Here is a 26,744-nt window from a genome sequence, read left to right as displayed (position 1 = left end):
AGCCAGTTTGTTGTTTTGGGGTCCTACAGCATCTGCAGACATTCTGTAGCAATAACCCCATTCTTTCCCAAAGACTGATATCATCAGAACAGTCTCAGTCTATATCAAAGTGTTTCTGTGCTTAGGGACAGTTGACCTAGTAAAACTCTTGTTCTTAATATCTTTTATACCTTCAACCAAAGAGACCCCTGTGTCTATGTAGTATCCAGTATTGTAGTGATCTGGTATGCACCGGTACAATCCCGAACCAATGTTTTCTAATCTCTGCTCCAATCCCTGTTTCAGAGGAAATCTTGCAAGTTTCACTTTGTGTAATCTACACACTGGATTGAGTACTGTGTCTAAAATAGAGGAGCAAGATAAATGCTAAGGTTATGAACATAGCAAATTAGGAATTCTAGGATGATCCCTCTTTTTTACACTTTCTTCAAACAGAAAAAATACTTTTGATGATGAATGCACATTTTCACACACCTAAATTGTATCATTTTAAATAAATGTAAGTCATTCCCAAAGCAATGTGTGAAATATATAAATAAATACATAAATAAACAGTTCGTGACAGTAAAGAAAAGAAGGACCACAGATAAACTTCCAGCATAATAAAGCAGGAACAATTTGAGTGTGGCCAGCCAATTGTTGCAGGAAAGATATACCCTAAGCTACCAAACCATTTGTAGACAAATGTTAATAACTATAATTTCCTAGGTAAATTTATTAAATGAAATTAATTATGATTGTGCTGTATGAATTTAAGAGTAAGTCAAGCATCTACATGTAATCAAGCTTTAAAGACACCAAATAACATTTTCCAGATCTGCCAGCAATACTATGATGATTAATTAAATGGAACATTCCATGCCTTGCAACCACATTGTGTCTTTCTTGTTTGATAGTTCCTCATGACAACAGATTTTTTTTTTCCTGTGGCCTGGTTCACTCTCAGAACAAGACTAATCATTGCAACTGAAATGATCCATGATAACTCCACACACAGAAAACAGAGTTTAAATGAGCCAAAGTCAAATTCTGTCCTCTGAATCTATAAGAGATACTCATTCACTTCAGTGGGAGTGCATCTATAAGAGGCAAAACAGGACCCTTAGTTTCCAGTCAATTTTTTTTTGAGCTTTACTAACATTTTTCTTTCATTAGTTTGGTCTGCATACTTTGAAAGAAGTTTAACACATAGCTCCACTATCTCACAAAGCAGATAAAAAAACCCAAATTTAGTCGCAAATCTCTCTCTCCATTAATGAAAGGTCAAAATAAATAAATAAAACTGAATGGGACCCAATTATGTTAAGAGTCATTTGCTAAGGAAAGTTAGGGCCTTGCTGTATATACAGCAGGAAGCCTTTCATAAATGACCTTCAAGCCATATGTTTTACCCTTTCCAATTTTAAATGTTAACTTCCTATGGAAAGGACAGAGATAGTAATATTTTAAACTCTAAGCTCTAGGATATGCACAATAATGGATCATTACTAAATATGACACTAAATTTTTACTCCATTAATCCTGAGGTTTTCCAGAAATGAAGAAAGCTTAAATACAATCCTGAAATTCTTAGCACTGACATTTCTTTCCTCCATCCCGCAAAGGTTATTGAATATATTTCTTTCCAAAGGGGCATGACCCTGATGTGCAGGTGGGTAGAGGTGGGGGTTGGGTAGGATAACTTGCTTAAGATGATGATGTTCATAGTTCATAATTTATAGCAGTGTTCCATTTTGGAGAGTTAAGGGTTTATCTGGATCTGTAAGGGCGCAAATTTACCAACCTTACAACTGATTTAGTCAGACTTTATGGCAGGGGACCAAAATTTGGCCCATGGGAATTGCAATGTGAAAACAGGCCGCAGAGTTCCACAAGCCATTCCTCTTTACCACTGCACCATTCTTCTTTACCTCTTTAACACTGCACTTGTGACTTCTCCCCATCAGTACGTTTATAGTGGCATCCAGTGAGATGTGAACTTCTGCCCAGTGGGAGTCACAAAATTTCCATTTCAGATAATGGAAAATGGGTAAGTTTCCAGTTAGATGATTGTCATTATTAGTGGGCAGAATTAGAGCTATGTTTAATTTCTTTTGGGGACTGAGTCTACGATCCTCACTCTCAAAGTACATCTACAGTACACATTGCTGGCATCGACACTGCAGTGAAAATCAAGCTGCGTCCACGCTGCAATGTGTAGCTACATGTGTGTAGCTGCATCAGTGAAAGGTTCTGGCAAGGGGGAGGCGGTGGAGGAAATGCTCCAGCAGCAGGACACAATAGCCGTGTAGATGTGGGAGGCACTGCTTGGGCATGTAGAGAGCCATGTAGGGTATATACCGTAGGGGTCACACGTCTTTACTGTACTTGCCTAAGTAATGCCTTACTATATCTACACTGCTATTTACACCCATGTATGTACTCTACACACTGCCATAAGGAGTGTGCAATGTAGACGTACCTTCAGTGAGTAGCACTTACTAAGGTGCGTAGCATATTTGAAGTGGTCAATGGGATTACCTGATTAAGTGTTAATCAGACTGAACAGGACTGAAGAATTGGGTCCTTAACAGACAACTATTTGAGTTAAAACTTCAAATTAGCATGTTGGTCCATACTGAATGTTTGCTACTAGCTGTGATACATAATAAATTAAAAACAACTACCTAGACTCCCACCTCAGCTAAAGGAAATCTAAGATTTATGGAATGCACAATCTCCCTGAGACGAGTACCTAGAGAACCTCAAATCTACCAGTCTTTTAAAGTGACAGCACTGCATTTGCCAATTTTCTACAAATAAATTTTAAAAAAACAGTAATTATCAGTGTAATAGTTTATGGCAACAGAGATTAATGAATGAGAATGCTCTTCATCCTACACATTCTGAAAAAAATCAGCATGCCAGACTTCAAAAAATTTAAAACTGGTTTATCTCAACAAACTACACTGTGAAAAATAATAATAGTGATAAATACTAATAATAGTTTATAAATGTTAACATATTACTATACTACTTGGCTTTTGTATGGATAGTACTTTTGGTCCATGGATTTTAAAGCACATTACAAAGGAAGGTAATTATAATTATTCCCATTTTACAGTGGAGGAAACTGGCGTATGTACAGGAAAAGTTAATGTAATGCAACTGCTCAGAGGCAGAGGCTAGAATCTTGACTCCTGGTCCAATGCTCTGTCCATTGGACCCCAGTTCCTGTATAAACTTCTCCATTTTATATTACAGATATAGTAGAAGTGCCAGTAAATTAACATTTATACAACCCTATAAACTGTAGCTAAAAAAGCAGACAAGTAGAATGAAGGACAATGCATATTATGTAATGGAAGTTACTCTAAAAAAGGAACATTATATAATAAATAGTTTAATGAGTTGAAGTTAGGTAAATGAAATGAAATGTTAAATACAAGAAAATAGATCATGTGTGAAACTTTTATAAAGCCCTATTGCCTTATTGCAATTAAGGTGACAAAAGAACTTTTTTTTTATATTACTGCAGAGGAATGACTCATTAAAAGGAGGATAGCAGCCACTGTATATCTGGAAAGTAGCTGCCTGCTTAGGTGAATATTTGATTGTTCATATATGTTCTCTATGAGCCTACTACTGCTCCCGCTGAAGACAAACAGGATTTTTGCAACTGGACTTCAGTTGGAACAGGCTGGGCCCTAGAAGAGATAAGACTCCCTTGACCACTCAGGTCAGGACCACACAGTGAAGAAAAATTTGTGCCAGCTGGCTAGGGCTCATGGAACTGTTTCATTGCAGGACAGACTTCTGGGCTCAGGCTGGAGCCTGAGCTCTGGGAACCTCCCACCCCCCAAGGTCCTTGAGCCCGGGCTCCAAAATATACACAGCAATGAAACAGCCCTGCAGACCAAGCCCCACAAGCCAGAGTTGGCCGGCACGGGCCAGCTACAGGACTTTCTTTGCTGTGTAGACATAACTTCAGAGTTAATTAGCATAATTCAGTCACATTCTATAGGAGTAGGAAGAGCAGAAAAAAAAGTGGCAGAACCCAGTATAAATTCTGTTATCCACCTCCTACGCAGAGATTTGCTAGCTTAGGGCCTTATTCTAATGTGTTGGCAAGTGTCCTCTATTGCAAAGGGAAGCCAAGGACAATCAGCATCTGAGAAGAAATGCTCAGCACCTTGGTGAACTGGAACCAAAATGAAATGATATGAGTGGATTTTCTAAAGGACAGAAGTGCACTCAATTTAGAGCATATGTTTAATCTCTTCTCTTCTCACATTCCTTCCATGAGTTATACTGCACAATATGGCTTCACACTTGTACTACACGAGCTAATTATAAGAAAACTACCTTTATGTAGTGAAAAAAATCTTTCACTCTTATACTCCCATAATATTTTATTGTGAAAAAGAATGACAAGATAAGAAAAAAGAAAACAGTGGCAGAAGGGATGTGGACAAATTGGAGAGAGTCCAGAGGAGGGCAATGAAAATGATTAGGGGGCTGGGGCACGTGACTTACAAGGAGAGGCTGAGGGAACTGGGGTTATTTAGTCTGCAAAAGAGAAGAGTGTGGGGGGGGATTTGATAGCAGCCTTCAACTACCTAAAGGGGGGTTCCAAAGAGGATGGAGCTAGACTGTTCTCAGTGGTAGTAGATGACAGAACAAGAAGCAATGGTATCAAGTTGCAGTGGGGCAGGTCTAGGTTGGGTATTAGGAAAAACTAGTTCACTAGGAGGGTGGTGAAACACTGGAATGGGTTACCTAGGGAGTGCTGGAATCTCCATCCTCAGAGATTTTTAAGGCCCAGCTTTACAAAGTCCTGGCTGGGATGATTTAGTTGGTGGTGGTCCTGCTTTGAGCAGGGGATTGAACTAGATGACCTCCTGAGGTCTCTTCCAACCCTAATATTCTATGATTCTTTGAAATAAACTATCAGACAAAAACCCAAAGAACAAGCTGTGTTGCTTTGTGGGTTCACCAAGACCAGTAGGAGGATCTGTCACCACCTACCCTGTAACCCTCTGCTTCTGTACTGTGCAGCTTTGGCTCAGAGCCCTAATACCAGCAGCACGCTCACAGAACAATGGCCTCACAGTGGTTTCCACTAGCATGGTTACTTCTTTCAGGGTGACACAAACAGCCCTTCCAGTCCCAAGTCTCCCCAAAACCATCTCCCCTGTAGTGTCCAGCCCCTGAAGTTAAGTAAACTGCCTCCAAAGAGACAGAATACACACCAGATGAGGACTTCACCCTTCATTTTTAATACTCAGCACTGAGATGTTTTGTAATAAAACAAGATTAAGTTTAACAACAAAGAATAGCTATTTAAGTGATAATAAGTACAAACAGAAGAGACAGATATGGTTACAAGTAAAACAAAACAAAACACGCTAATGTCGAAAACTTAATTTCAACAAGGTACAATATTTGTCGAAGCAGGTTTCTCAAAAAATACCCCTTTCTTTACCATTTATAATGGACAGTCCAACAGGACAGCTCACATATATAACATGTTAGCAGAACACAAGGCCTCATATCAGAATTGAGGAGGCAGAAACAACTCAGCACAGAAATGTAGAGTTCTGACTATATATACTACTAAACGACTATGTATATCAATGCAGACCACCCATAACTTGCTCATAGTATACTGAGTAAACCCTGTTAGGAGGTGGACTCTTCACTACAAAGCACTAGTGCCATTATAACTTACATACATATTACTGGTGAAATCCTGGTCCCATTGAAGTCAAGGGGCCAGGATTTCACACCCCACATTTTAAAAATTACTGCACATCTCACTTTACTATTTCTTCTGCAATCAACCTTCCCTTAACAGGGTTCAAAAAAGAACTAGATAAGTTCATGGAAGATATCCATCAATGGTGTCCCTAGCCTCTGTTTGCCAGAAGCTGGGAATGGGCAACAGGGAATGGATCACTTGATGTTTACCTGTTCTGGTCATTCCTTCTGAAGCACCTGGCATTGGCCACTGTCGGAAGACAGGATACTGGTCTAGATATGGACCTTTGGTCTGACCCAGTATCGCCATTCTTATGGTCCAGTGCCTGTAAACATGCACTACCTGTTGAACCTCTTATAATGTGCCTTTCAAACTGAATCTTTCTTTTCATCAGATCTCCGACTAGTGTTTGCTGAGTTCCAGTTATCTCCAATACTTTTTCATTGGTTACTCAGTCTATCCATGATATTTTCAGAATTCTTCTCTAAATCCATAATTAGAAAGATTGTAATTTCTTTATTATTAATTGTTTTAATGTCCATATTTCACAGATATAATTTAACACAGACCAAATGTACGTTTTTAAGAGTCAGTATTTAGTCTTCAGATTCATGTCCTGTCTTATCAGATGTTTATTCTTCCAAAACATCCCTTTTGTTCTTGTTATTCTAGTGCTGACTTCTGTATCCTATATACCTGAACAAATTTAAGAATGAGAGAACATGGTACGGGGGAAGCTTAACCCGTGGAACTTTACTTTTTAAACTATCACCACTACCGACAAAGGCAGAATATTTGAAACGTATCTTCAAAGGAGTTCAAAATACATACGGCTTCTTTGTAAATGCTGAGACAAGCAATCACATTCTTAAATGGCATTAAATTCATAGTATACGAATATCTGCAGCTCCCGATGTTGGAAATAGCCATCCTGTGTTTCTTTGCCTCAAGGACACCATCTCATTTGCACACATCTCTCTCCTTAAAACTTTTAATCTCTTTCTCCCCCTGCTAACCATTTTAGTTCTGTAACTATACAAAGTCTGTAAATGATTTTGGAATACAGTAAGGATAAATGGGACTATACAAAACGTTATTCTGGTCCTGCAAAATCATTACTCATGCCAGTACCAATGACTTCAGAGGCACTTCTACTTGTATTTGGTTGGCTGAATAAGGTTTTGCCTGAAAATAGTTTTGCCGGACCTGGCACTAAAGTTACATTTATTGTCTCATATTTCTCACCATATAACTTGTTATGCTATTATCATCCGATGTAGCACTATAGTTCCTATAAATCTGCATGCGGTAATTCAAAAGATCAGTTTCTCACACCGATTCCCTTTTGCAGCCTTGGGCAAGTTTTTTTTAGCCTCTCTGCATCTCAATTTTGTTTTCCATAAAGTGGGTTAATAATACTTACCTACCTACTGCACAAAGGTGTTCTGAGGCGTGAGCTAATATTGTCAAGCAGTTTAAAGATGTAAAGTGCAAAGTGTTATTATACTGTGAAGTTCTTACAAAACTTGAGGTTAATTATCTACAGCTTTTTAATCACTCTGGATAAAATCCTGGCCCTTTTGAAATCACTGACAAAAAACTCCTATGGGGACAGCATTTCACCCTTATGTTTCTATTTATCTAATTAAGTGTGTCCTATCTTGACAGTTGTTTAAATCACAAATTTTTCTTGCCATAATCTTATGTTATTATCTCCAAGATCAATTCTAAAAATAAAATTGCTTCTCAACTGTTTTGATCTTGTAGCATCATGCTTGCATATTACAATTACGGTAGTTTAATCAGAGATGGTTCAAAGTGAGTGATCAATGATCTCCTCCTATATTCTGGATTGATGAAGATTGCTAGAAAACACCAGTGATTTAGACTGCACCAGGGCTCATTGCTGAAAATATCAAGTATTGCTAGAACAAAAAGAACATTTTACTGCTTAGTACACCACAAATAACTTTCAAATATGGTTAAATTAAGCCTAAATAGAGAATTGAGGCTACTTTATCCTTCTTACTATGTACAAATTTAAAAACAAGCAATACATTGCTTCTCTTAGATTACCTCAAAGCTTTTCTCTTCCATTTCAATGCAGTTATTCCACATATCCAGGGCCAAGAACAAGCATCAAATTCTTCTCTAGAACTCTGCACCCATGGTTAAAAACAAAATTTACTGGGACAGACCCTCTGCTGGTGTAAACTGGTGTAACTCTACAGAACTCAATGGAATTACAGCAGTTGATACCAGCTATGAGAATCTGGCAGATAGTTTTTTGTTTTGGTAGAGTAGATCCTCAGATGTTCAAAGTTTTTTTTTCCCCCTCCACAGAGATGCTCCATTTTGGAAAACTTTCATGTACAAAAATTGGCAAAAAAAATAGAATGTGCCCAACTGTGCCCTTCATGGAAAGGGTTTTGTCCAACTAGATGGAGGAACAAGAGCATTGCCCTTTAAGGGCTGTCTTGCAACAAAAAGAAGAGGGGAATTTTGTAGGGATGGACACTGCACTGCCCTTGGTGCTGACTAGAAGAGGTATTTATACCCCATGTAGCCTTAGTGAGGCCCTCTTTTACTGGGATGAGGCAAGAGAAGGGAGCGTGGAGTTTATGTGAAATGATTCAGGAAAGGATGACAACCGACACTGTACCATTTGATGCCAGATACTCCCAGGTATTTTAAGTGAATGAAGTTGCAGCCTGATTAAATCACATCCACCAGCATGGCTGAACAATAATAAAATATGTAATTCTCCACTAGGGGGGAGACAGGCACTAACTGATTCCCAGAAAGATTATGGTAACCATTCAGGTTTCAAAATTAATCCTGGAAAGACAGTTATGGATGAGGATTCTTTGAGGCTATTCTCCATTGCTACCATGTAGTGTTCAGTTCTGTGCATTGGAATAAAACAGAGGTGGGCAAACTATGGCCCGCAGGACCGTCCTGCCCGGACCTTGAGCTCCTGGCCGGGGAGGCTAGCCCCCGGCCCCTCCCCTGCAGCCTCAGCTCACTGTGTCGCCAGCGCTCTACGCAGCAGGCTGCAAGCTTCTGGTACTCTGAGTGGCACAGTAAGGGGGCGGGGAGGGGTTGGATAAGGGACAGGGGCCGCCAGGGGGCAGGGAGCAGTGGGTGGTTGGATGGGGTGGAGGTTCTGGGGGGGCGGTCAGGGGACGGGGAACAGGGGGGGTTGGATAGGCGTGGGAGTCCCAGGGGGCCTGTCAGGGGGCAAGGGTGTGGATAGGGAGCAGTCAGGGGACAGGGAGCAGGGTGGGTTGGCTAGGGGGTGGGGTCTGTGGGGGGGATTAGGGACAGGGGGTCCCGGGAGGGGGCAGTCACAGGACAAGGAGCAGGGGGGCTTGGATGGGTCAGGGGTTCTGAGGGGGGCAGTCAGGGGGCAGGAAGTGTGAGGGGGTGGATAGTGGGTGGGGGCCAGGCTGTTTGGGGACGCACAGCCTTCCCTACCTGGCCCTCCATACAGTTTCAGAACCCCGATGTGGCCCTCAGGCCAAAAAGTTTGCCCACTCCTGGAATAAAGTGTTTCAGACTCCGTTTGTTTGAGGATTCTTTGTTGGTACCATTTCAGGGGAGTAAGTCCTACCTAGACTCGACTTTATTAGTGTCTCTCAGGTAAAAAGAGCTAGGTAGGAAATTACTACAAGGAAATAAATGTACACATGGGTTTCTGCACCTTTTGGACCATGCTACAGACCGTTTTCCATTGCTTGTCATCTGTGACAATCAAAGGTAAGTCTTTCAAAGTTTTTTATTCCTTTTTGTGTTCTTAAAAACAATTCTAGCATAGTGATCACCATTTAAAGTGATCATTTACCAAGAGTTACCACACTAAGGTATCTGGAGTGCTTTAGTATACTTAGAATAGGTGTCATGGTGTGATAACAGCTGGTAAATGCTGGCTTTTCAAGAGAGATCACTGTAGCTATAATAAAAGGAATACTTGTGGCACCTTAGAGACTAACAAATTTATTTGAGCATAAGCTTTCGTGTGCTACAGTTCACTTCATCGGATGCATACAGTCCACAGTATGCATCCGATGAAGTGAGCTGTAGCTCACGAAAGCTTATGCTCAAATAAATTTGTTAGTCTCTAAGGTGCCACAAGTATTCCTTTTCTTTTTGCGAATACAGACTAACACGGCTGCTACTCTGAAACCTGTAGCTATAATGAGGCTGTATCATTCATTTCATCGAGTTGCTATGGAGCCTGCACGCATTATTCAGGCAAAACTCTAAGTCATTTACATACCATATGCCATTGCTAGTGAAAACATTGGGTAAGCTGATTGTTTTGCAAATATAATTCACTTTTAGTCTCAAACAATCCATTTACAAATGTTTCTGCATCCATTGTGAGGTTTAGGAGATCACCACCTGCCTGATAACTGTGGGTGCCTTAACGTTATGGCTCAGAGCTCTGATACCAGCAGCCAGCCTACAGGCACAATGTTTCACCTAGGCTTTCTCCAGCCTAGGTATTCCTTCCAGGGTTGCTGCAATAGCCCTTCCGGTCCCAAATCTCCCAAAATCTGTCCCCCAAGTTCTTAACTACCTGACACTCAGACTTTTCTCATCTGGTTCATCACTCCTGAAGGAGTGAAACCTGCCCCCAATTAACAGTTCACTTTGACACACACAATTCATATAACTATTACTGCTAAGGATCTGTGAACAGTTACTCATGGAAGCAGGCCTATTCAAGTGAAATGGGACCTCTCAGGTGAGTAAGGGTTTGCACTATATATTATACTTCATACACTAATATTTTATAAGAGAGACAAGGTGGGTGACGTAACATCTTTTATTGGACCAGCTTCTGGAGGTGAAAGAGACAAGCTTTCGAGCTACACAGAGCTCTTCTTCCAGTCTGGGAAAAGTACTTAAGAGTGTGACAGCTAAATACAAGGTTGTACAAATGTTTACCATAGATAGTTAACACATATGCTATGGGACCATTCAAGGTGAAGTAGCCTGTTGACACCCTTAAAGTCACAGGGCAAATTTAAAAAAAAAAAAAGGTGGGGGGCTAGTGTGTTACAGATTGTTGTGATAAGCCACAAATCCAGTGTTTTTCTTAAGAAAATGATTTTTAGTGTGTAGCAACATTATGAATTTAAGCTCCTAGGCTCAACTTTTGAAGGTGTTATCCGTGTTTCCTTTGAAGATGAGGACTGAAAGATTAGATGTGGAGTGAACATTTTGTGAAAAGTTTTTGTCTTTTATCATTTTTCATTGGAGAGCATAGTCAATTACGTGGGTGAAACCAGAAAATCGCTACACTCACAAATGAACTCACTGGGACCAACATGGCTACAACAACACTGCAAACAAACATATATTATAACACTTGCATCATCTGACAGGGAAACATTCTTTGTATCAATAACAATACTTAGCTCAGGTACACCACTGTAAATTCAAAATAAATTCATTTGCTTCTGTGAATTTGCCACTATGTAACTAAGCTCAGAAGCTGGTCCCATACCCGTAGTGTGTCCTGACTCCTGACCTTAACTGTATCATCCCATCTTCATAGATCTATTTCTTGATTTCTCAATCTCTGAAATAGAAGTGCACTGACAACTTGTATATTATGTCGCAAAGGAAGTGTCTGGTTGTTATTCTTGTTCCTTTCCACTTATATCGGTGTGATCTCCATTTCTATATTGGACACACATTGGCAAATTTTGTTCTCATTTGCACATGCAAAATCCCATTGAATTCGGTAAATGAGAGCAAAATTTGGCCTTCCATGTTTGTAGGGTTTAGTTTCCACTCTTTCTGGATAGTACAGAGATGGACAAGCACCTTAGAAAGGCGTGTGCAAATATTTACTCAAACAAAAAAATAATTTGCTTTATCTGTGTCTGATTCCATTTTGTAAATAGTCTAGAGAATGAGTTTACTGACAGGAATGTTCACAGAGGGTCCAATCCAGCTTCCATTTAAGTTGAATCTTTCCATTGATGACAATGAGAGTTGGGTTAGGCCCTAAGCCTTTAAGTGCATATTAAAATATATTTTCAGAAAGGGATATTTGAACTTGTAAATGGTACATATCCTCATAAGACTAGATTCCACGATTACGTTTATCCAGTCATATCACACATTCAACAAAACTAACCAACACAGACTGAATTTAGAATGACACTTGCTCAAAAGGGAACTTCTCATGAACCATGTACAGACCAAGAACTATCGAAAATAGCTTCAAGCAACAAAAAAATTATTTAATAAATTGTAAGCTGCTCAGATAATTTGTGAGCAAAGAGGCTAAATGAATCAAGTAAGTAATTCACTTTAAATCAGTCATTTAGCTCTAGAGTTGTATTAAAATAAAATTGTAAAAATCTAACCTGAAAAAATCAGTTTGGATGTGGTTGGCCATAAGCATATAACAAAGGCAGAATATCTGATAAAATATTAAAAAATTATTTCAGGAATTAGAAAATGTTAGTTGTTAGGTAGGAGAAAAAAGTAAGGTAAAATAAAATATCTTCACAATCAATAAAAAAAGAAAAACAAAATCACTTAATTCATGAAGTTAGTGGTAACAAATTTATGGGGATGATCTTCCAGTCCCCATCATAGACAACTCCCACTGGTGTCACAGAAACTTCCCTAAGCAAAGACTGAAGTTGAGGTGTCTATTTAGAAGCAAGTCCTAAATGATCATTGGAAAGGAGTAAAGAAATATATTTCAAGGTAAAAGGTTTCAGTTACGTTAGAAAGCAGAACATTTAATTATTGATAGCAGATTTATCCCCAGTGCAGTCCTATTCTCTAAGCTATTTTTAGTGTTATTTTGTATGCACTAATGGACATTTGTATCTAAATTTGCATTTGGGTATTGGAATATGACTGGAAGCTGGTGGGGATGACCATGTAGATCTCATTGACCTACGCTATGCAGAATAACGCATTCAGTTATTGCATTTACGCTAAAATGGTTTTATTCCAATGTACAATAGTAATAAAATATTGCCAGACTGTTTTAAAAAGTTACTGTGAACAATTTAGCTATGGGACAACTCCTCACTTTGTATACAAATAGTACTGTTTTCAATACGCCTGTATTCACTGAGTAATAGAGAAGACACGTTCAAGTATTTACTTAGTGAGGGTGCTATTAAAATATGTATTAAAAAACAGCCACGTTTTATGAACAAAATGGCTTTCCTACATGTTTTGTTCAAACACACAACTGATAGATTCCAAGCTCTGGATGCCCTCTTTATTGTCAGATGTATACCAGGGCCTTGTAATCTCTCAAGGTCCATAGAACATTATTAACTATATGGATTCATATTATTCAATTAACACTGCAGAACAGTATTTACTATTTGATTGGTTAACTATTAGGTGGAGACACTTCATTCCTAATATGGTTTCAAAATGTTTCTTTTTAATTGTGGAACACAAAATGTCATATCAAAAATTGCATGAAATAAACCTTCTTGCAATGATGCTTTTCTCTGGCAACGTAGAGTCTGGCTTACAATGCTACCACTACAAGACTTCTGCTAAGGTCATTTAAAAACAAAACAAAAAAGGTTACAAGGAATGCCTCTTGTATAGGTTTAAAATTTCCTCTCTTCAATTCTTGACCACCTTGTAGCTATTGAAGTGGAATCCATATCTGTAAAAGTATTGCAAAGAGGCCCCAGAATGGATTGGGACAACGGGTGCAAGAAACGCATTGCTGGTTTTCCCTCTTTTGATGGCTCTTTTTTTTATAAAACAACATTATAGCAAAAGTTCCCTTTACTGAAAAGAAATTAACATGAGTGGAAAATTTGGACTCCATTACTCAACTCTTTCCTAATATTTCTCTATGGAAACAATTAACACTATGGAACAATCTTGCAACAAAATGTGAAGGCATATTATTCAATTGGATATCATCACTGCAAAAACCTATAGATTCAGCTCCTCAGGGAATGGACTGTTTTTCCTCTGTACAGTGCCTAGCACAATGAAGCCATGAGCCTGACTGAGTGCCTCTGGGTGTTACTGAAGTAAAATAATGAAATATGGAGCCATTGCTAGATATTTGTACCATTTTACACCTTAATGGCTAGAGTATGACTTTAGGCCAAGCTATAAGAAAGGAGCAGTGCTTGAGCTGCACCAGGAGCTCTAGGAGACTTTATGACGCACCCCTCTGAGGCACAATTCCTCCCTTGCTCCCCTCTTGCTTTGAGGGTAGTGGTGGGGGGAGTCATTGCAACCCCTGTGAAAGGGTGCAGCTTACTTCTCCTCCAAGCCTTCCCACAGAAGTAGGAAGGGAGTGGGGGTTTGTGTTGGGGAGTTGGGACGGAAGACAAGGATCTGCCTACTCCTGGCGCTTCCCCACCACCCATTATCGCACAAAGTATCAGAGAGCAGAGGTTGTACTCCACACCTTACCTGGACCCAAAGCCCAAGTATGTCTTACTCAGCCAAGAAGAGATGTGGGCTGAGGCCTCACTCCCATACTCAGCCAAGTAAGCATGCTAGGAGAGAAAAAACACACACACACGCCCCAAAAAGACAGCCAATCAAGAGTGGAGAGGGGGAAAAAAGCTGAGCTGCACAGCAGTTCACCATCCCTTGGAAGTTCATGCCCAGGACAATCACCCTACTTGCGTAAGTAAGGCAAAGGTACAATCTAGCCATTTGTAATAACTGGTGACCAAGGCAGGCTAGCGGACAAGCGAGAGCAGTAGTCTCGTGTGTGCAGGTAGCCAGCAGGTCTGTACATATTGGAGGTAGTCCAGTCTAGTCTAACTAGTCAGAGTTATTCCAAGGTTTCAATAGCCAAAAGATCCAATCCAATGGGCTGGGTCAGTGAGTTGGGGAGGCAAGGTCAGATGAGGTGCAAGGCAGGGTCAGGCGAGGCAGCAAGGCGACAAGGAAGAGTCATAAGTGGCCTCAAAAGGAAGGCATAGCCATCTGAGGAGCAATCAGCAGTACTGGACTGTTGCTCAGACAGCTTCCTCTTCCTGCTGGGGTCTTTATATAGTTCAGGTACCAATGACAGTGCTGCCCGTCCCTCCAATCAGGAGCTGGGACACGGCTGCTGTGGGCACGTAGGCCTTTAGCTCTAAGGCTGTTGGTCAGGAGCTCCAGTTCAGTGCAGTTCCCTGGCATAGCAGCTAAGGTTTTTGCCTAAGAACCTGGAAGGCCTGGGGTCAATAGCAGGGCCCATTATAGCAGAGTCCAATAGTAGGGCTTAATATCATTAGTGAATAGACTGTCCAGTCTACTGCAAACTTTCACACTGCCACAATACCTTCTGAAAGAGCCTGAATATGTAATAATTTAATTTTAAAAGATGCATAAATGCATATTTATCCAAGAGATCAGTAGTTCACTTGGATAGATATGTATCTTGAAAAAGCTGACCACATATGTTTATGTTCCTGTCACAATAAAATGAACCTTATCTTTAAAAATAGCCAAGGAAATTAAATTTTAAAACTACATTTAAATACCGTTATGGTTGGACTATAAACCAATAAAAAAGGTCATAAAAAGGCCAGGAAATTTCAAGTGGAAGTGGAAATTACTTCCTTTTCCTTCATAGTCAAGGGAATTAGTAATCGTCAGTCTTAACTACATTCCTTGGCTTTTATTATTTCTTGCTGTTGTGTGCGTTGTTCCTAGTTTAACTGCTAAAGACAACATGAAACTCTCCTGGAAAAAACCAGTATAAGCAATAATACTACTTGACTTTATTGTACATTTAAACACAGGTAGTCACTGTGTGTTCCTTAATTGTCTATTATATACACACAGCATCCTCTCAGACAAAGCCTAATAATTTATTGTTTCCTTTTTTATTTTATACAGTTTGGGAGGATACAGAAAAGGTCAATCTCATTCTCCCGTCCTGGTTTTATGCCATTTCCATACTGTATTGGGCCTTGTTTCTTTTTTCAGGATGATGCTGATGGCGGTGTTATGTTTTTCACTTAGTTCTTCAACTTAGATTTCCTGTCTGACACGGTCTCCTCCCTTTCTCTTTCCTGAAACTTAGCTGTTTATGTTTGGTCTGCCTAATTTAGGTTTATTCATACATTGTTGGAAAGGATATGCAGTAATATGCCGTATACATTGCAGGTACTAAGTCAATTACAAGTAGTATATAATAACAAGTAATATATAATAAATAGTTATGAGCTCGAAGGCCTTAAGGGATGGTGCCATCTAAATAAAAAGATACACCGGACCGTCACTAGAACGCACGTCTATATAGCGTGAGTTCGCATAGAACACGGTCGCGGCCATGGATCCCAAATTTAATTACTTTAATTGCGATTCATTTTAACGCGGTCCCCATGTTAACATGGTACCACGCATGGATCCCAAATCCCGCATTCTAACGAGGGTCCGGTGTATTACTATTTTTTTTACCAAGTATTAAACACCAAAAGCTTTTTCCTTCTGACGAAAAAGCAGATGAACCCCCTGGAATCCTATGGAATAGAAAGGAAGTTTGTTGTGGTCATCAACTGAACATTGACACAAAGAAGATACAGCCACTGAGCTGGAGAAAAAACACATAGTAAATGCCACAACAGACCAGCCCAAACAGGATTAGTCCAAAGACTCTGGTGCCTGAGAAAGGTTCAGACATATGGGAAGTGTGTTTTGCTGCAAATGATGAAAAGTCACTTCCCTTTTCAGAGCTAAACACAAGTCCTAAACACACCAACCAGGCAGCTTACTGCACCTGCGTGAGAGGCAATAAGCATCCTGTCATGAGCTAAGACTCTGAGGAACAAGGAGGAAAGCCCTACTCCCGGATCTCTCCCTGAAGTATACATCTTCCCCAGGCTGCCATATCATTCTGAATCTCTCTTCCCTTTCTGAGAATGCTGGGGAATTCATTAATTGGGCACTATCCCACTACCATGCACACCCTTACAGGAAAGGCATGGAAATGCAGGCCCTTTCCAGAGAGACTGAACTATTCCCTGACCATTCCCAGGATGAAGCCTATACATCACATGACAAGTTACCATTTTCCTGGCCCAGCAAGTTCCTAAACCTCAAAAAACTAACAAGGGCAGGCAGGGCAGACCTTGAATCCTGGCATCTTCGGCATAATCCAGACCCAGAAGGCGGGGAGGGGATAATAGATTGGCGAAAAACCACCAAAAGTGGTGTTGCAAAATCCTTAACCCTATAAAATTTACTACGAACACTAAAACTACTACAAAATCAGTGAAATCCCAAAATATGTATGAATATGTATGAAAATAAAAAGGTTTTCTGGGAAGTTTGGAAAGTGTGTCACCTCAGACGAAAACAACCAGCAGCTCTGACTCAGACCATGAAGCAGTGAGAAGGAACTGAATACATGGTCAGTCCGCCCCACCCTTTATCATCTCAGGCGAAACCACAAGGCAATGCAAAGGACCAACGGATAGTACTATTTTGAAAAGCTCTGGCTCCAGGAGTATGCGCATAACCCTCAGTGAAATTCAATAGGGACCATCTCTCAAAGAAGAACCATGATTTTCTAAGCATAGCGTTATATAAGTGCATTACCTTCCAAACCTTCCAGTGACATGCTTTTCATGAAACATGATTTCTCTCTGCAGTTTCGAAAACTGCACCATGCCAGGAGTTTAATGGAGGGAAAGCATGTTCTTTACTCCTTGATATTGAGGGAAAGCAGAGAATGCTTGGAAATTCAAGGCCACTGTCTTCAGCAAATATTCAGGGGACTATGACTACCTACGTGGTGCTAAATTCTGCTGCAAGCACACATCTTCTGAAGTTTGCTGACAGCAGCAGACTTTTGATTCTACCTCTGTCTTTGTCCTTCTGTGTGTATTGTCTAGCAGCAGTAGAATGCGAGTTTTTACATCCCTTAGGGTATTGAAGGTGGTAGCAGACAGGACCATTGAGATACTTCTGTTTCATTTCCCTTTCTTTGACTAAAAAGTGGTGGATGTTCCAGCTGCCTTAGAAGATGTTAGGACAGGTTGTCAAAGTCAAACAGGTCAACAGAACCACTATAGGTGGCCTTTTGGAGGTATATTTTTGAATCAGATCAACTATTATATTTGTACAGTATAAAGTGTTTTTCCCCCTTCAACAGTTTGGCATAAGGAAAGCTGCTTCAGACAACACCTACGGAAAAATAGAACTGCTTGGAATGTGAAAAAGCAGGAGGTTCTGAATGAGACAGATGGCTGAGTATTGCATAGTGGTTAATGCCAGGGACAGATTGCCTTCTATAAAATGGGGATCATATTCACCTATCTTGCAAAAGCACTGTGAAGCTTAGGGCTTGTCTACACATACAGCTGTGCAATTCAAACTATGGGAGTGTGAGCAGCAGTCAGTACCAAAGTGCTACACTGTAACTCCCCAGGATGGAGACTGCAGGTGCAAAGTAAAAGGTTCCTAGTGCACATGACTGTAATCCTTTTCGAACAGAACTACATTAATGCAAAGCAGGAACCTTTTAGTTCACGTCCGCAGTGCCCACACAGTGGAGATGCAGCACAGCACTTTGGTGCACACTGCTATTCACACCCTTGTAGTCCAAATGGGGGAGCAGTGTAGAGACAGCCTTAATGATTGCAGATTCTTTGAGAACTTTGGATGAAAGGGACAATACTGTAAACACTTCAAAATAAGGACTCGTGCCTAAGGGCTTGTCTACACGGGCAGTTTACAGCCCTGCAACTTTCTCACTAAGGCGTGTAAAAAAACACCTCCCCCCTCCCCCCCGCCCAAGCGCAGCAAGTTTCAGTGCTGTAAAGCGCTAGTGTAGACAGTGCACCAGCGCTGGGAGCTACGCCTCTCATGGAGGTGGGTTTTTTAGGGCACTGGGAGAGCTCTCTCCCAGCACTCTGCTGTGACTACACAAGCCATGTTAAAGTGCGGCTGCGGCTGTGGCTTTAGCGTTGCCAGTGTAGACTAGTCCTCAGTCTTACTGAAAGTGAATGGGACTTCGGCCCTTAACACCCTAAGACACCTCTGAAAATAGGATTTAGACACTGTAGCTGTGTCGAAAGCTTGCCTCTCTCACCAACAGAAGTTGGTCCAATAATAGATATTACCTGTAATGGCTTTGAGCTTTTAATGCACCTGAGACATTTAGGTATCCAATATAACCATGTGTTGGTTTTTTCATGTTTGCCTATGTATATTTCATACAGTATTTGCATATACCAATATCTGTGATTATATTATACATAAGCACTGTATATAGAAAACTGAAAAGCTTCCATTTGACTACAAGAAGAGCAGAATTAGGCTCTACTTATCTACTTTTTTTTATATACAGAAGACCCTGAGAAATCTGATTCAGTTACATTACTGTGAAGCAAGAGTAAATCTTAGCGTCATTGCAGCTAAACCAGGGTAAAATTGGTACAACTGAGAGGAGAATCAGGCCCAGAACTGATGAGCAGAATGCACAAAAGTAGATTCTGGCGGGAGGAGGGGTAAATGTTTTCATTTGTCTGAGAGCGCTAAATTGAGGTTTCTTCCAGTGAGGGGAGATGTTGGCTAACCCATCAATTTCTAAAGAATTAAAAGCTTCAATTTCTTCAAAATTAACATTCTAGCTCAATGATTGTGAAGAAAGCCTTCGAACAAGAACTGCACTACAGGAAGTGTGAACACTGATGCAATATCATCTTCCTTACTCTGCAGGCAGATAGTTCCAGAGCCTCTGTTATTGTTCACAGCTATGTCAAGCTACAGCAACAGTGAAGTTAAGAAGATTCTGGTTGGTTTCACTTTTGCTATTCAGAACCCTGTAAACATGGTGAAACTGAGAAGATTGAATCATTTTACTCAGCTGCTACTAGGGAAACTTATGAGCAGTAGCAGACACTACCACTATTCATGAGGATGCAACAACACCTCCCTTCCTCTCCGCCCCCGCCAAAAAAAAAAAAAAAAGGCTATGGATGGAGCAAAGCAGCAAACAACACATACCTGGCAGTATCCTGGAAGACAGGGGAAGTACAGTACTTTACAGTAAAGTAGTAAAGACCCCATGTCCTGGTAGCAGGGGAGAGCTAAATTAGTCAACCTTATCCTGCTCCTCTGGCAAAATGAGGACGCTTCAGGGCCAGTGAGAAAGTAAGAGAAATTCCCTTCTGGGCTAATGGAGCACTGCCCCACATATCCAGTATACAATAATCTTTAAAGGAGATATTTCAGAGAGAGTTTCCAACACCTTATTATCATCATATTCTCTCTCCCTCTACTGATCCCACAAACAAAATGGACCCCTGTTGTACTTAAAATCCAGCCAACCCGACAAAATGGAATTTAAATAGATAGTGAAGCTAAAACAGTATCCTCACCATTACCAAAGCACCAGATGCTAGAGAGTAATCAAGCACCACTCGTTTATTTGAAGCCATTATTGGCCTGACCTGCAATATGCTGATGGCTTTCATCTCCCAGTGAAGGGAACTGAGGGGGCTCATCACATGGCAGGACATGCTCATCACTTTGCGGTAGAGGGATTTGTATTCCTTCGTCAATTTAAATGCATAAATATCTATTATATACCGTACATCATATACACGCGGCATAGCAATCATGCTTCTGCCATTACGTATCTCACACAAAAAGAACAAGAAAAAGATATTTGTTAATCTAAGCCACACCCACTCCATTTGAACACAAGTTTGTTTCGCAACCTAAGCAGCTATTTATGTAACAGCGAGTGTGCAGCTGCAGTAAAAGGAAAATAGAAGTGAGGTCGGTGGCCGAATATTAACAAGGAACAAAAGCAAACAGCAGCTTGGTATTTCCCAAGCAGTGACCTATTGCTGCTTCTGAGATATGAAAATCTGATCAACCAACTCTATTACCATATTACAAACATGCGGACAGCCCTGAGTCTGCCTGGTTCCAATCAGGGTTATGCAGCACTCTGGGAAAGGATATGCCAGGAAGGTCAGCTTTAATTCTGTCTAGCTTTAATTAAGGTCAGAGTATCCATGTTTGAAACAAACAAATGTACAGACCAGGGAAGGCTTTTTGAAAGGCAAGTCAGTGAAAATAACGGATGTTCTGGCCATGTACGTGCATGAGTGAGTGTGAGGAATGGATATACGTGGAAAGGCCCTCCAGCAAGGACAAACACCCCCCACCAAGCAGAGAAAGGACGCTATTTTTCGGGAATTGCCACAATCAAAAATGTAATCATAAAAACTAGCTTATGCTGTAGTGTCCCATTTAGGGGATTAGTAAAATAATCACAATCTGCCCCAAGCAGCTCTGTTCCAGGCATTCAAACACTACGTATATTAGAAATGACATTCCTGCTCTGATAAAAAGAATTCTAATGCAACTTAATGAACTCTGTAAACAAAGCCTTTTAAAATCTAGGAGACTATATCAGTGTGTCCCATAAGGTGTCAACAGCCTAGTAATTTTAATTTATTTATTTATTTTAATACAGGCCGTTGAAAAAAATAATCCCACTACTTAATGATATGGAAATAAGATGAATTCCAAAGTTCTCAGCTTGGCCATTGGAATAGATGGGCTTGGAACCCCAAAGGGTTGCTAAAAGGAGCTGTAAATCAAAATGTACTACTGTGAGATCCTATTTCTTTGCTGTTTACTGACAAACCTGTGGGTCTCAAGAGAATATACATGAAATGCAATACAAAAAGAAAGGGAGAAAATTATCCATCTTAGGTACGATGCAGTAAGCAATTTATTTAGGAATGGATCAAAAGGCAATGTCAGAAATATGTTAAAATGCACACAACAATAAGCTTGAGATTTCTGATATGGCAGGAAAAGAATAATGGTCAAGAAAAGACTGACAGCAGGTGCATCCTCAGTACAATTTAGTCCTAAAGGCATCTTTAACAACAGCTTGTTAAGGTACTTAAATCTCAATTCTTATTATTTTTTCTCACAATTTTTTCTCTAAAATGTTGCAAACTATACAAAGATCTGGCAAATAAATCATGTACCTGTATCTTTTATTCTGGGTGTTGTTGTTTGGATTGGGGGGGAAGGGGAGGGTGTTAAATGCAACCAATTAAGACTAGCTCCTCATTTCTAATACAGTTTTTAAGAATAACAGTATCTAACTATGAATTGATAGAAACCTTCCAAAATCAGAAATAAGAGTAGCCAAAGCCATTTCCCACAGAGACTCAAGAATGTTCATCAGCAGCGGAAGAGAAAATGACAGATTGCAGACTTGTGTTTTAAACCAAAGCTAAAAAAATACACCTGCAGTGTACAGTGTAAATACATTGAATTACAGCTTGAAACACAGTACCAGTTACTGATGCCTGACTGAATAACAACCCATCCTATAGCTCCAGCACTGGAACAGAGTCTGTATGTAGCATCCAGCTTTGATTGAAAGGCTGTATGCTAATAATTTAGGAGGCATGGAGCGAAAATAGGAAGAAAAAGGGGGGAAGGGATATCACAAAGCACAAAATGCACCTTAATACTGCAAAGCACAAAATCAGCACCCACTCCCTCCCTGACAACTGCTTCAGATCAGCTGGAGACATGAAACACCTGGTCCCTGAATGATGAAACAGAGCTCCAGATCTTTGGGGGATTGAGGAAGGAAGGCCATATTAGCGCCCCTGGCCATCTTTACTTGCACATATCTATGTGGCTATGGGCTGCCATGTCTGGTAGCACTTTCATCTCATTGCAGCTAGCCTAGGTGCAGTCTGAGTGCAGAAATGATGGGAAGGAGGCAAATGGGAAATATGATCCCAAAAAAGGAGAAAAGCAAAGGAGAGAGTATTACAAGTGCTGCTGGTAGACACCTGTGTCCCTGCCCTGCGTAGAGAGGGAAGGGCATGGGTGGGAATTATTCCTCATACCTTGCGTTTTCGATCTACCCGCTCCCTAGGGATTTTCCGCTGCTTTTTCCTCTCCTTCTCGAGATTTCTCTCCCTCTCATCGAGTTCGGCCTCCCGAACTTTTTTAATAGACGCAGCAGCATGAGCCATTTTGGAACGGGAAACACCAGCTCCAAAGCATCAATATCCACCAGAAGGCTATCCAGAGAATTTGTGGGGGGTTTTCCGCAGGGACCCTGCTGGTGAGCCAAAACTTCACAGTATAATCAGCTCTTCCTCCTTCAGCATCTTGTGATAGGTCACAGCTCTGCTCCAGCCTCTGCAGCACTCATAAGTCAGCACAACATAAACATGTTCTAAATCAAAGCCACACACACATATGTAGATAGCAGTCAGATGAACGCCTAATACCAGCCTGAAACCACTTCACATTTGCAGTGATTGTCAGTGAAGACAAGCTTCAGATCAGCTGAAAAAATCCATCCTTTAAACACACATCACCAAATTAGGAAGGTGTTTTGGGACTCCTCCAGACAGACTGTCTCTTCTGACTAGAGCCAGGTAGAAGCCACCTCTGTGTAACCATCAAGTGGAGAGAAGGGTGGACAGCTTCTTCCAGTTTCCAGCATCACCTCTACGCAGGGTGAGAATAAAATGGTGCAGTCTGACTTAATGACTTGCTGCTCTTGCTGCTGCTGCTGCGACTGCCTGTGCTAGAGCACACGATATGTCTTTCCCCCCTTCTCTTCCTTTCCTTCTTCCCTTGCTTTAAATTGAAATTAAAATAAAACCCGAAGCAAAAGCTGCTGGGTTCAGAGGAGACCAGCTGCAGCCTGCTCACCTGCAGGTAGCGACTTCTGTACTAAACTCCGGGTGCCTGAGCCTGAAAAAGGCTAGGAATATTCAAGTCCCCTCATTGTGCCGTTTATGGATCCACGTGAGACTGCATTAGGAGAGCAGCATTAAGCAGCGAACCAAACCCTGCTCTGAGGGGGACATTAGCGAGGTGCGCACACAGCTCAGCCTGCCCCAGCCAGCTGAACTCTACAGAGGGAAAAAAAATAATAATAATAGAGCGTATACTGGTCATTATTATTCACTGCCAGAGGCTATTTTCAGCCAGTTGCTAAGATGACTTACAAAGCACTGTGCTGGGGATAAAAAGGGATGATTACTGTTGTGGACTAAAAGAGAGAGACAAGAAGAAACAAATAGAAAGAACATCCTGTTAATTCCAAAAAAAAAAAAAAAAAATCATCTCCTCCCCAAACATCACAGACAGTAATGTATAGCTTTAATATCAAGGACAGATGGGGCTGTCATCCCCTGGCTGCTTATCACCCAGTTAAAGCACCATCTCACAATACTAGTCCCATCTTCTGGTGTGTAGTTTGCTGCTATAAATACATTAAGCACAGGAGATGCTAAAACTTCCAGACGTCTAGTGAAAAAGAGCAGGCAACCTCTTGTGGACATCTGACCACATTCCAAACCCACCACAGAACTGGTAGCGCCAGATAGGCCCCAGGGCTGGGTTGGAAGAACAGGGATGCTGCATTGAGGTGCAGTAGAGATCTTTGCATAGCATTTGCTCAGACCATGCCAGCTATGTAGAGAACATTGCAACTCACTCACATCAGCACTAAAACTCACCAAATTAAAGACGGAAAAGGAAATAATCTACCAAATATTCTTTACAAGATGGCCCAAATCAATCCCTGGTCTATATCCTCTAACTTGAGTGGGCTTTCACCAAGGATGAAATTGGCCCAACTACTACTAAAACTAGACACTATAAATTAATGATAAAACGGCATAACCAAAACATTAACAGATGTCTTGTGATCTGTTACATATGACAGTGGCTCAAATCTTGGGCCTAATCCTAATCTTACACTAGGTTTACACCCCTCTAACTCAATTGTGTTTATTGAGTATTATTACAACAGAACTAATATGCCACATTTAACTTTGATGATCCCACAAATATTAAGGGTCAAATTTTCAAAAAGTTGTTTTATAGTTTCCATATATAATTATCATGCATGCCTATATAAAACAGGCATCAATTTGTGTGTGCCAGTCATATAGCTGGATGCCTAAATATGCAATGTGTGTATGCAAATATGATCACTGCATCCAAAACTTGTGAATACAAATTAGATGCAGAGCTGAAGCCAACTAAGTATTTGGCCCATAAGATACAAAGGTTTGGGTTTCCATCCCTAAAATCAGCAGTGTGCTGTCAACATTTCTGGAAGTTGTTCCCCACAAGAGTATCTAAGGTCCACTGACACCTGACATTTCTCGGAGGGTGGGGGGGAACATTCTTACACCTCCTCCCAAAAAAATATTCACACACTACTCTCAGAGCACCATGTTTCCCTATCTCATGAAGGTCCTGCAGGGCAACTCTAGCTGTTCTTACAGCAAGAGCGATGCTGGGTAATCCTTCATCCTCTGCTGGCAAAAGTGTGGCCAGGAGGGTGATCAGGTGCCTTCTGGCTATGTGGAGTGGATGGTCTCTTGGGATACCCTTGGCTCTTGAGGTAGACAGGTCTCTCCTAACTGTTGTGCAGGTAGATGGATTAGGGAGTGGCTCTCCCCTGTCTATCATAGGAGGTTGGGAAGGAAATGAGGATCTATGCTCCCTCACAATGCCAACTCTTCAAACTTCAGGCTGTGCCTGGACAGCCAGGTGGGGATAAAGGCACGCTGCAGCTGCTGTAAAACTTCCCCTTCTGGTATTGGAGGTTGTGCCTTTAAAAAAGCTGAACTTCCCAGAGGAAGTTTCTGGGCAGGGCACTGTGATGCTCTTATTGCTGTGTACAGCCAGTTGAAACTGGACTGAGATTAAAGCAGAGTTCTTACAAGCACTTGTAAGATTCCTGAAACCGCACACAATTCAGGGCAGCTGCAGCTTGGCCCCACTGCATCTCCTTCTCCTTGCGCGCAGCAAGAGTTTCCAGCAGGCGGTGGGGACTTGCGTGCGGCTAATCCCTCTCTCTGGCAGTGTAACAGAGCAGGCTTTCCTGGAGCACCCTCTCGTGGCTTAAGGTGACCTCACAAGCATCCCATCCCCAGTTTCCCCATCGTTAGGTTCCTCAAACTCCATCTTTGCACTTTAGTTCAATTATGTCCTTACTGGGGGCTAATTTATTAACATAAATGTTTCCAAAATAACCCCAAGTCACAAAATATATTCCATCACCATAACACAAAACCCAGGTTCTTCTTCAGCCTCCCTCTTCTATAGTGAATTCCCAGTTTCTCTTTTAAAACCCAGACAAAAAGTGCAAAATAAACATGTGTCCACTTACCCTGTGTTTAATGAAAATGCAACGTAACCAAGGCCCACCCACCCTGGGCTTATTTTCTGACTCCCTCCTGGGTTCTTCCCACTACCCTGTTCCTTGTCCATAACACTGGCCCATAGGAAGTGCTTTTTGTAGCTTCACAACTGGAACATAAGAGGTAGCAACGGCAGCCGCCAACAGGGTGAGAAACATTGAGGCAGTTAACGAGGCAAAAGAAAGGAGAGAATAGGTTGCAAAGAATCTAGACTTCCTTTTTGACATTTATAAACCACAGATATCACCAACAGTGCATTGCTTATAAATAAAGCTAAGATTTTATCACAGTTATTTTTAGTAAAAGTCACGAACAGGCAATAAACAAAAATTCACAGAGCCCGTGACCTGTCTGGTACTTTAATAAAAATAACCGTGGATGGGGAGCAGGGCTAGGTAGCGGGGAGGAATGGAGTCCCATGGGGGCGGGGACCGACAAGCAGAGCACAGCCCCAGCTCCAGTAGCCACAGTGGACAGGCACAGCCACAGAGGGGCACATGGCCCTGGTGCAGCTGTCGGGCAGGGGCACACGGCCCCAGCTGCAGCCCCTGGTGAAAGCTGCGAGGCTGGGGCACGCATCCCTGGCTGCAGCACCCACCAAGCCCATGACACCGTGGGGCTGGGATGCGCAGCCCCAGGGCTGAGGTGTGGTCCTGGCTCCAGCCTCACCAAGCCTTACATGCTGCAGGGTGAGGGTGTACAGCCCCAGCTGTAGGCCCCAGTGGAAGTCACGGGGCTGGGGTGCACAAGGTCCTGCCTGCAGCACCCAGCGCAAGGCCTGGGGCTGGGGCTGCAGGGTCCTG

General features: G+C 41.4%; 1 protein-coding gene across 28 annotated transcripts in view; it reads right to left on the bottom strand.

The window, feature by feature from the left end:
* The window catches only part of ANK2 (ankyrin 2), a 566,593-nt gene that overhangs the window by 267,337 nt on the left and 272,512 nt on the right, over positions 1 to 26,744 (bottom strand). For 20 of the 28 annotated variants that reach the window (XR_012158530.2, XM_073340945.2, XM_073340918.2 and 17 more), the window contains exon 1: positions 22,612 to 23,446. The exons of the other annotated variants lie outside the window; for them this stretch is intronic. Coding sequence is in view for 19 of the 20 variants with exons in the window: in XM_073340945.2 (XP_073197046.2) it covers positions 22,612 to 22,740 (129 nt within the window). In the remaining variant the exon portion in view is untranslated. Of the gene's footprint in view, positions 1 to 22,611; positions 23,447 to 26,744 lie in introns of those variants that run through there. 28 annotated transcript variants of the gene reach the window in all.

Source organism: Lepidochelys kempii, chromosome 4 (genome assembly GCF_965140285.1).
Source record: "Lepidochelys kempii isolate rLepKem1 chromosome 4, rLepKem1.hap1, whole genome shotgun sequence".
Classification (NCBI taxonomy): Eukaryota; Metazoa; Chordata; order Testudines; family Cheloniidae; genus Lepidochelys; species Lepidochelys kempii.
Note: the sequence above shows the minus strand (reverse complement) of the source record. Positions and strands in the feature narration are given on the sequence as shown.